Raw genomic sequence first — 11779 nt, 5'->3', positions numbered from 1 at the left:
CAGGGGGGTGACGTCATGGTTTCGATCTGCGGCTGCGTGATTGCTCACGTACCAGTACACCAGGCGCTGATTACGAGGCATCCAACAAATGGTGCGTTCGAGGCACGAATAACTCGTAAATTTCCGCCCTGGAACGGCAGTTGAACTCGTAACTTACGACCCGTGAACTCGTACCAGATCGATGTACTCCGAGTGACAACTTTTGATGTAAAATCTGTGCCAATACAATATGACAGCCTCCATGGATGCAGTGGTGCTGCGCATGACACACGGTGAGAAATAGACTTTACAACAATGTAAAGTAAATTTAATGCTGCAATCACAATTAACACACACGATTATGTACTATAATCTGTTATGTGTCCGAGACAGTGGACAAATGTGTCGCTAACACGAAATAGCTAAGAGAGAGAGAGGGAGAGAGAGAGAGAGAGAGAGAGCTATCATCGGTGGGCTACAAGTGTAAACTTCTAGTCTGATGTTCACATTGGTAGCAACTCTGGTGTTCAGTGCACTAATCAACAAAAAATACACTTTAAAATAACAACATATACCGTGAAATAGCTCATGCGTCGTTTCCCCTCCTCCGTTTCACTTAAATAAAGAACTTGCAGGCTCCTTTGATAATTGAAATGGCCAAGCATAAATCTTAGAATCTCTGCCATGCTGGTTTGTTAACATCCCAGAATTCAAACCGAAGTCGTAAATTGCCTGGAACGCTTTCAGGTCGGAACTGGGAGATTTCCACTGGGAAACATACGAGTTACGGGTTGCCTTGAACGCACCATTACTTCATGAACATGTTCCTTAAAAAGATAAACTTCCAGAAACAGAAGGAAAAGGGAAACGATTTTTATGCAAGATTTATAAAAATGTAGTCTTTTTAAAGAAATAAAAAGTTTTTCTCAAATGAAAATTGCAATAGCCTAATAAAAATTTCTAGGTTGGGCCAAGCCCAAATTTTTTTATCAAAGGGAGAGAGAAAGGAGTCAGCAAACGAGTGCTTTGTTCAATCCTCCGTCTCTTTCATCCTTATTCAGGTTAACAGAGTAGGGGAGACCAGGTATGGTTGTAACACTTTTTGCTTCAGCATCTCCAACTCCCTGAATTTTTAAATCAGAGTTATCAAAGTTTAATTCAAAGTATTTATTTATTTACTACAAATGGCACAAAAGGAAATGTCAAAGCATCACACTTTGGGAGCCAACCAACCCTTGATATATATATATATATAAAGCCAAAGTTGTCTTCCAAAACAAAAGTCAAGAAAATGTATCATGTCTGACAGTCATTACAAACTCAGTGTAACATCAAACAAATGGTGTAAATATGACAAAACGTCACAAAATCCTCTGAGGAAGAAGATGTGGGCTGTGGAGGGCAGGCAGAGGCTTCTTCCACTTCATCTGTCTGTGGAAGATTCATCACACATGCTGACAAAATGTAGCTTCAGCACAGTTTATAGAGATAAAGAAGGGTTTACATCCCTCCTCTCTGCCTCCACTGCTTTTGAAGGAAAAGTCTTCAGGCATTTAATTAGGTAGTCATACAAACTCCTGTAAAAAAACAACCCCTTGTTTTGACAAAGAGTTCATCATCCTCTGTATGTTTAGTTTGTAGTTGAAACTAGAAGCTCTTGATGAGATGATCAATCGTCCAGCTCTGTCCGCTGCACTGCTGAAGGATAAGTTGATAATAAAGGTGTTCACCCTGGGCCACCTCCAGACATCTGTTTGTTGCTTTGTTTCTGATGGCTCTACCCTGCAAAGGTGGCATCAGGAGAGAGGTTATCTACAGCAGAACATAAGAGGCATTGTTAAACACAAGAAAACTTTAACACTCTATGGAACCTTGTTGTCTCAAGGAAACATTCCCATTTTTGGCCGTTTACACTCACACATACATCCCAGTTGTCATGAAATACTTTTAAAACAAAAAAAGACCTTAAGGAACCAAGAGCAGTGTTTGAACTTGTCATATGACCCTCTGGAGGTCATGCTGAATCCCTTTTGTGCAGACTTTATTGCAAGGAACAACTCGGCCAATTCTCTCCTCAAAATTGTCCAATAACTTTTTTACTGGGCCTCTCTCAGTCTAGAATTTTTTTTTCATATTAATAGACAAGCTTCATCTCTGATATTTTAATTTGCTTTATTTGCTAATTTAAGGGAACATGTAAAATGTAAATGTTGTCCTGAGGAAACACTGTACCATAACAGATTCACCATGAAAACATCTTTGGGTTTACGTAATGTGTAAAAGCAAGCTGGTCATTATTATTATTCATTCATTTTCTGAGCCGCTTATCCTCCAATTTAGATTGCTCAGTAAACTTGGTGAGCATGTTTTTGGACTGTGGGAGGAAGCCGGAGAGAATCCATGCATGCACGGGGCGAGCATGTAGACACCACGCAGAAAGGCTCACCGGCCAAGCTGGAAATGGAACTGGTGACCTTCTTGCCGTGAGGCTGCAGCGCTAACCGGTGCGCCACCGCAATTATTATTATTATTATTATTATTATTATTATTATTATTATTATTATTATTTTTATTATTATTATTATTATATCCCTCGAGTTTTCACCTGGACAAATATGATGTTAGCTTTAGTTAAGTTCAGATTCACACTGTAGGCTCTGGTCTACAGTGAACTTAGTGAGCCTTCTTTACAGAGCACAGGCTCATATCCTCCACACATTTCTCCCACAGTGAAAGTCTGTCTCCTGAAAGCCTCAGAAGTGAAGTCTTTTGTGAAAGACTTTTTGTGAATGTAAAGTTAGATAAGTTCAAACTCCTTGACCCATTCATTTCAATGGGATGTTCCTCAATGGTACAGTGTTTCCTGCAGGCAACGTTCAGGCATCAAATCTGACGAAATACAGTTATTTTTTAAAAGTTTTTACACTTTTTGAGCATGTATTGTAAACTGTAGAGGCCATCAAGTATTATCCATGTGCTTTTGAAAAAAATGTGTTAAAAATATAGATAAATATCTCTCTTTTTATTAATTACTGACTATTATGGTACAGTGGTGGCTCAAAGCAACAAACCCCCAAAATCTTAGAAAAAAAATATATATATATTTTTGAAAATCTCTTTGGATAATTTTTATCTAATCTATATTGAGACAAAAAGGACACGTGCAAAAAGGCATGAGGAAGAGAAAAGTAATGTTCTGAGAAAAAAAAAAAGGTAAAGTATGTAAAGGTGCCAGATTTCAATACTTTGGAACATTCTGGTTTGGTCACAAATGCAGACAGGAAAGAGACAAAAGACACACTAGACTTGTTTGTTCTTGAAGATTGGGTTTTGGTTTGTCCTCGCTTGCCTCCACCAGGAACTGAGTTTGTTATAAACTGTGTTGTTTGTCACATAGCAGAGTGGAGATGTTGGCATTCATCTCTGCCAGAATAAAACCTAACACGGGAAACAAACTGCATTGAGCTGGCTCATGATGTTGATTAAATGTGACACCTTTACAGCTGCACAGACCATGTGACTGTTGAATGAGTCTGAACTTGGTAGATATCTCATGGATCCCCAGCTAACAATTAGAAATCAGCATTTATTCCAACAAAAAGACCATAACTGTCCATAATTTGCTGTAAGATAAATTGATAAGTTTGAAACACTAAATCTGTTTATCAAGTACAAAAGGCATGATACATGACTCAGAGTCTGGTGTGTGAAAGTACATCTTTTACACTGCAAAAACTGAAATCTTCTCAAGTGTTTTTGTCTTATTTTCAGTAGAAAATTCCTTTTTAGACTCAATATGAGCCAAATTCACATGACCAATCCAGAAAAATGTCTTGTTTAAAGTTATTTAAGGCCAAAAATGAGGTCTGAATTGCTCATAACCAATAAAAAAATCTGCCAATGGAACAAGAGAAAAGTTACTTGTATTAAGACATTATTGTAGTCTCAAGGAAATTTTCAAGCAATTTTTTCTTGTTCCATTGGCAGATTTTTTTACTGGTTACAAGCAATTCAAACCTCATTTTTTGTACTCTGATAACTTGAAACAAGACATTTTTCTGGATTGATAAGTTGAAAGTGGCTCATATCGAGTATAATAAGACGATTTTTACTTAAAAAAAGACAAAAACACTTGATAAGATTTCAGTTTTTTGCAGTGTATTTACACAAGTTTTCCTTTATTCCCTCAAACCTTTAATCTCTTAACTCATCTCCTCTGGCTCTGTTTATTTTTAGATGGCCCTGTAACTAAGGCGCTAATGATTTCTCCAACACAAACACATGTTTTTCTTTGGTACTTCCTGTTAGAAGTTTATGTAAGTTGCTGCACATTGTTTTGTTCGGCCAGTTTCTTACTTGTCTGAAGTCCCAGTGCATGTGGAGCTGGTTTTCTTTTGCCACCTTACAGTCCTGCAGAGTAGGAGTGCTGCCAGAGCCCGGATCGACCAGACAGCGGTTGTTGTTGTATTTGTGAGATCTGAGCCCCCCAATTATGATTTCACCATCCGTGTTGTAGTAGCAAAGCTGTGAAAAAAACATACATATTTTCTATGATTTTTACTGTTGACTACCAGTTTTTGGACTCATCTCTCAAGGTTACCTGTGGCTGCATCAGGTGGCACTCGTGTATGATGGGGATACTTCCTGGAACTGCTCCTTGATCCAAACAGTACTTCTTGAGAAGAGTATTCTGCATCTGGACAGGTCATAACAAGAGTTATTTATGAAATCAGTGATTGGACTGCTATTCTCTTCAGTGAGGCTGATTAAGGAATGAATGTTAGCACAAACAGTTTAGCCCCTGAGTTAGCCTTTAGCTTGGGCTGTATCTCTCTCCTGTTTATCTTTTTTCTGCTCTGACATCCTCCATCATTCCTACAGAGTAAACCCAAGGAATTGCTTTCTTCAGTAAAAAGGACAGATCTTTCTTCTCACTTGTTCTACTTGTTTCTCCCTGCTAAACTTTGTCGACCGGCGTAGGGTCACCAAAGGGACTGTCCTAAATGGATATGTGTTCTCCCAGGAGAATCCACAGTTACTGAACAATAGCATTTCATAATTAGACATGATCAATTTTGGTGCCGATAATCTCATTTTAAGTTGTGGATTATGAACAGAAAAGTATATAAAAGTGTGACTACTTCATTATCACCAATAAAATCTTCTCAGTGCGTCTGCTTACAAAATACATGAAAAGAAAAAAGTTCTTAATGGTATCATCCATCAGGAGCTAGCTGCTGTTGGTTATCAGTAAAAACATACAAACCGTTTATACATTCATCAGCAAACACATGGTTTAAAAGAGCCCTTACCGCGCCGTACCCCAGGAGGTTAGCCCATGGCTCCAGGCTTGAATACACATTGTCCAGATACCACTGGAAGGGTTTACACTTCAGCTTTTCCCTGAGTGACTTCCTCTCCGACACATCGCCAATATCAATCCCATGATTCTGTTTGACAAAATTAAAGTAAGATGGAGATAAACATATTTCAATGTATTGTGGCGAAAAAGTTTTCTCCAAAGTTTGCTTATCCAGTTGATACTGAGAAATAACATTTGGAAATAACCAGCTTTGGGTCTGATTATCTCATTTTAAATCATGGATTATAAACAGTAATCTGCAAGATCACTATAAAGTCCTGAGTCAGCCATTGAGTCACCTTCAAACTTCAAAAAGCCGTTCACTGTAGTATTAAATGGATACAAGCCCTAGACTGTGAATGATGTGTGCTGACAGCCACAGCTTTGTCATGCTTGTTAGTTTGTTGTCACGGTTGATGGAAACGGAAAAGTGACTTACAATGAAAAAATAATACAATAATAATAAATATTGATTATTAAGTGAATTGTCAGTTATTGTTAGTAGACACTCAGAAAGTATGAAATTATTTTAGCCTCTTCTACACATGTACTCGTCAATTAATTCTGCTTGTTTCCCTCACAGCGCCAGTATTTTTTACCAGCTTGTTAAAAAAAAATCATTCAAAGTCGTTCATCCTCTCTGGGATCAGATTACTGAAGGCCTCTTAATGTTCTCTGTATATTGGTGCTGCATATCTTTTATCTTACTTATTTATATTTTTATTGAAACGTATTTAGTCTGACTGACTTTTGATTGTGCTCAGAGTCATCATCCTCTTCAGTCTTAATTATATTCTTAACATTTAACTCCTTGTGTAGTTTATTTGCTGCTTGTATGTCAGCTCATCTTCGTTTGTGTTTGTGTTTCTGTCTTATATGAGCTGCTCAACACAAACTGCCTCATGAGGGATTAATGAAGTTGTCTGAATCTGAATTAGTTGTGGCTAAATTATCCTGAGGAAAGAAAGAAGGAGCAAAACTAAACTGGGATGTCTTCTGGCACTAGATGGCAGCACCTGCGACCAATCAAACTTGAAGCATTTTGTTGCACTTATTAAGGTTCTCCCTTCTGTCTAAATTCTTGTTAGTGTTGTACATCACTTTGAGCAAAAGTATCTGATAGATGAAAATGTAGAATTGTAGATCCTGTATCAGTTCTGAGGTCCCTGTCTAACTCTTTCACTACTGTCCCACCAAAAAAATGCACACAAACATAGCTTATACAGTTTCACAGTTACAAAATACCCTACAGCAACAATTCTCTTTGACTCGACCCACACTAGTAGAGCCAAGGTCCATGTGAAGAGAAATGGGACCTGAAATAATCCTGATGTACAAAACATTTTTAGCACCTCTACAAAAACATACAACATTAAAATGTTTTGATTTTTGGGTATTTTGAATCATTTTAGAAAAATTCCCAGAATTTAAGGTGAAGGAATGACAAGAAGGTATTTTTTCTTCCTGCTGCTGAATGTCAAAACTGGTCAAATTTCACCCAACAGTATATAAGGGATAAGTCTGTTCACAGTCTTTTTCAAAGCAAAGACTCAAGGTAAGGGTAGCTGGAGCTTTTAGGACCTTCAGTGAGATCATTTATAGCCAAAATGTGTTCCTAACATTCCTAACATTTAATTTCCTTCCTCCAAAGTTTAAAGGCAGTGGCTCTTTCTGAATGATTAAAAAGGAATCATCATTATTTTTCACTGAACCTGAAGAGGAAGGTTCCAGGCGACGAACACGTTGCTCTTGTAATCATCCATCCAGATCTCTGCAGCCCTCAAGGCGTTCCTCCTCATGACAGAGTCCAGATCAGGAGCGTACGGTTTGTACGCCCTCTCTATGTGAGCCACTCTGGAGCAGGGCACAACCTCCACACTCCCTCCACACAGCCACACCTGAGCAGTAGAAACACACAGTGATTGGAAAGGAGGCACATGTTTGACCTTGGACTATAAAAAAATGTTAAATTTAAAGGTTTTAACAGCTTTTGGTTACTCACACGGATCCCAAGCTCAACATTTTCTCCTCCGTAAACCGTCATACCTCCATCAAGCCCGCCAATCTCTCCAAGGAATCCTCTGTCTGCTGCAAAGATGCCCATAACAGAGGGGCTCCTGGGAAGGCACAGTGATTTAGTCTGAGTTTATATAAAATTTCAGCTAACTTTCTGAATAAGTATCATAAAACTTTTTTTTTGTTGTTCAGTGAAACCCCAAGGTATGCATATCCACATACTTCCCTGGCTGAGAGTCATCCCCCTTCTCATACCAGTCCTGGTTAAAGCTCTCGTACATACACCATAAAGCCCAGTCAAAGCCGTGAGAGGCCGCCACATACGCCTCCACATGAAGGTCATCATAATGGACCTTATCAAAGACAGGGGACACCACCACTGTCCTGTCAGCTCGGATCCTGTCCAGCAGAGGCTCAGCCCTAAAGAGGAAACGGAACAACACCTCAACAAGCGACACTGAAATAAAAATAACAACGACTGTATTACTGAGGGACTGTAGCAGAAAAGATTTGAATGAAGATTAAGGTTGTGCAGCAAGATTTAAACTGCAACAGAAACACACAGAGTAACGCAATGAGATAACTGAAACAAGAGTCTGTGAGGAGCTTCTGTGGAAAAGTGAGCAACATTATCTCTATGCTGATTGGTCTAGCCCACGTACAGGTTGTGTTTTCAACAGAGTCAAAGTATGCAGATGGAGGATGCTGATTTGTGGAGTATGTAAAGAAACTCAAGTGCTAGGATATAGGATACACTAGGTGTAAATAGAACATAGAGGCATTAGCAATCACCACACTCAGACTGCAAGTTTCAGAGAGTGTTTGTGTGAGTTTGGTGACATCTGCTGGGCTCTGATGGGAGAACACAAAGTTATGCTCTGCAGATATTCCTGTGGACTGTACACCTGGAAAAATGCGTTTGTTTATTGAAATACTGTTCAGTAAAGTTTAAAAACAGAACCATGAATATGTTTAGTCAGTCTCTTTATAGGGTTATTTATGTTTTGTGATATTAACAACAGATTAATAATGATGGTGTATCTGACATTAAAGATGCTATGAGGGGGATCTTTTGTAATTGCACTTCTTTGCCACCTTCTGGCCTGAAGTCTCACACACACTGTCGTAAATGACTTTTAACAAGGTGTGTATTTGTTTTGGAATTAAATGGAGAGCGGATCTGAGTACAGTGCGCTGAGGTAAGGTATTTATCAGTACAGTTATGTAGCACTACGGTTTGAAACATGACACCAAACAAACGTTGTAGTAGCTGACTGTATGTAGTGCTATCGGTAGCCTGGTGCTCTAAGACATATCTGTAATGTGTAACATTAGTGAATCCTGGTTATGTCCTGCCAGTCATCTACCAATCAGAGCTAACATAACCTCACTCTTCATTTTATTGATAGACTCTCAAGTTTGAACAGACCACTGCAGAATAACTGCTGACTGTGGGTTGGAATCAACATTAGCACAAACAGTTTAGCTCCTGTGTTAGCCTTTAGCTCATGCTCTATCTCTCTCCTGTTTTCTGTTTTGCTTTCTTCTGCTCTTCTGTCCTTTTTCTGTCTGACAGTTAGGCTCCACTGTCCACCATCACTACAAAATTAATCACAGAAATCATTTTCAGCAGAGAAAAACACAGACCTCTCTTCTCTCTGCTAAACTTCATCAACCAGCGTGGTGTTGCCATAGAGACCTAGACATGCCTGCTTGACCCGTCCTGGAAGCTAAAAAGTAGCATTTTAAAATAACCTGTAACCTGTAATATTGGTGCTGGAAATTTCATTTTAAAGTGTGGATTACAATCAGGCAGATATCTAGAAGGGAAACTTTTTCAGGATCACTTTCAAACTCTTCACAGAGGCTTTAATAGTTTCCTTAAATATACAACTGCAGTGGGTGAACTACAGACATACACACATGTTGTTTGTATTTTTTTGTCTGTTTTTTTTTTTTTAAAGCACAGTTCATTTGCAGGCAGCTCGTGTAGTCATGATAGTGTGTCCCGCTCCTCCCCATATCTGTAGCATTGAGGTTTTAGCTTTAGGGTTGAGTCTGAAGCTTCAGTCTTTTGCTCTTGTGCTCTAAAAAGGCTTCAAAGTCACTCTGAGGTGGATGATTCAGGAGAAATATCAATAGTGCAGTAGCCTAACCTGACTTATTGCTGGCAGGTTGGAGGAGAGGAGTGGTAAACTAATGGACTTGAAAAATGGGCTGGTCTCTCTGATCCTGTTTCAATTAGAGCTTATCTCTGTAACAGTCAGTTTTTAGTCAGCCTGGAGGCTTGTGAGTCACGATTTTAGTTGTGGGACTCCTCAAGGAAGCATTCTTGGGCCAATTTTGTTTTCAAGGCACAAACCTTTATAAAACCTATTATTTCTCACCACCATGTTAATGATCACTTTCATGCAGATGACACCCAGCAACACTGCCAACCCTCATTTCCTGTGTTTCTGATACCGATGTATGGATAACTTTCATTTCTCACATATTGAAGCTATCTATTGTTTCTGTTCCTCTGTAGACAACTTTGTGCTGCATGTCCAAATGTGTGAAAGTTGCAAAATAAAAAAAGATGAGTTTGAGTAAGAAGGTTAGAAGAAAGAGAAAAGAGACTTTTCCTAAAATTGCACCTGTACATACCACCCCACTGAAACTTCAATGTGGGCATCCAGTATGGCAACAACATCTGCTGTAGCATGCTGCCAACCTGTGAGCCTGGACTGGGACAGGCCCATCTGACGGTTATGCCGGACTTTCTTTATGAGACCAGGCTGCTCTTTAAGAATCTGGCCCAGGTAGTCATCCAGTGGTTGTCCCAGGTCATCTGAAAGTGTAAATCAAATCTGTTAACAGAGTTCAAATGACCAGCACTGACTGAGAACATAATCAGAGATGCATGAAAAAAAAAAAAAAGTACTGTAGGTGCTGTAGTCGTCCACCAGAATGATTTCCTTTAGCAGACGCTTCGGTGTGCGGTTGATGATACTTCGTACTGCTCTTTTAATGACAGAAAGAGCTTCATCCACAAAGATCAGAACCACACTCACGGTTGGTAGGTCCTCTGGATATTTCCTTATTTGGCATCTCAAATTATATGAGAGGGATGTAAAAACAAAGAGCATATTTTACTCTCTCTGATTCAGTGGGGGAAATAAGTATTGAACGTGTCAACTTTTTTGTCATTACATTTATTTCCAAAGCTGCAATTTAAATTTAATTTCTACCAGACATTGGTATTAACTCAAATAATCCACACATGAAAAGAAATCACACATAATAATTGTGCAGAATTAAGTACGATAACACAGGAAAAAAGTATTGAACACACCATGGAAAGGCTGTATACTTTAGCAAGGAAATGCACCATACCACCTGAAATCTGTCAGTAATTATTACTTGAACTTCCAATCAGTGCAAACCAACATCAGCTGGGCTAGAGCAAATTGATGGTCCTATAAAAAAGGTTGTTTTTTTTCACCCAAGCAGTTAAATACGACGCACCTCATGATGGGTAAAGGCAAAGAGCTCAAAGATGAGTCTCAGTTAGCGTGGTCAATACTTTTTTCTGTGTTATCGTACTTAATTCCATGAAATCATTATTTATGGACCTGAACGTTGTGATTTCTTTTCATGTGTGGATTATTTGAGTTAATACCAATGTCTGGTAGAAATTTTGTTTGAATTTCATCTTTGGAAATAATGGTGATGTAAAAAAAGTTGATGCGTTCAACACTTATTTTCCCCATTGTATGTTGGGACCAAAAAGTGCAAATACTGTCACACTCATTCAAGCAAACTCAAAAATGAAAAGATCAAACGAACATGCTGCATCTCTACTGCAAGATGCCAAAACAATTAACCACAGCTGAAAATACTTGAATGAAACAAAGCACCTCCGAGTCTGAGAAAGGTTACCTTTTGTCTCTGGTTTCAGGAAGAGGCCGGTCCAGTGGCAGCTGGTTGCTCAGAAAGACATTATATCCATAAAGCTGGAACATGTTTTCAGCCACCTTCTGCTCCTCCTCTGACAGGCCATCACCCCAACGAGCAAACAGGATGGAGTCTGGATATAACTTTGGCTGCACTTTCTTCTCTTTGACTTTGCCCACAGTTGGTGGAAGTGGTTTGGTGGAGCTCTTTGGATCTGAGTCTTCAATCAGCTTTACTTTGAAGGAAATGTTAAAATAAAAACATAGAAAAGGTTGAAAAAAATATTCAAAGGTTTTTTTTATTACTATTATTATTTTTAGAGTTTCTTGGCTGAATGTTTGCGACCTGGAGATGGATGTTTGTGTTTTACTTAATTTATTAAAACTTAATTAGTTTTTTTTCCAGGCAGTCTGAGTGGGCACCCTGACTTACTGTGAGAATTTTTGTAAACAGGGGTTATCTACTGTCACCAAAGTAAAGGTTCAT

At 38.8% G+C, this 11779-nt stretch overlaps 1 protein-coding gene across 1 annotated transcript; it reads right to left on the bottom strand.

Annotated features, from left to right (window-relative positions):
- Nucleotides 1-1173: 1173 nt before the first annotated feature.
- Nucleotides 1174-11779, bottom strand: LOC141796166 (putative polypeptide N-acetylgalactosaminyltransferase 8). The gene is made up of 11 exons (XM_074677133.1): nucleotides 11758-11779; nucleotides 11279-11528; nucleotides 10281-10447; nucleotides 10004-10187; nucleotides 7580-7777; nucleotides 7344-7458; nucleotides 7054-7239; nucleotides 5292-5429; nucleotides 4580-4675; nucleotides 4336-4503; nucleotides 1174-1761 (listed from the first exon to the last, which is right to left on the bottom strand). The coding sequence occupies exons 1-11, from the start codon at nucleotides 11777-11779 to the stop codon at nucleotides 1627-1629; spliced, it is 1659 nt and encodes a 552-aa protein (XP_074533234.1). The 3' UTR covers nucleotides 1174-1626.

This window comes from Halichoeres trimaculatus, unplaced genomic scaffold (assembly GCF_033239565.1).
Source record: "Halichoeres trimaculatus isolate MK-OKI-2021-1 unplaced genomic scaffold, fHalTri1.1 fHalTri1_scaffold_10, whole genome shotgun sequence".
NCBI lineage: Eukaryota > Metazoa > Chordata > Actinopteri > Labriformes > Labridae > Halichoeres > Halichoeres trimaculatus.
The sequence above is the reverse complement of the archived record's forward strand: the minus strand, read 5'-3'. Positions and strand labels throughout refer to the sequence as shown.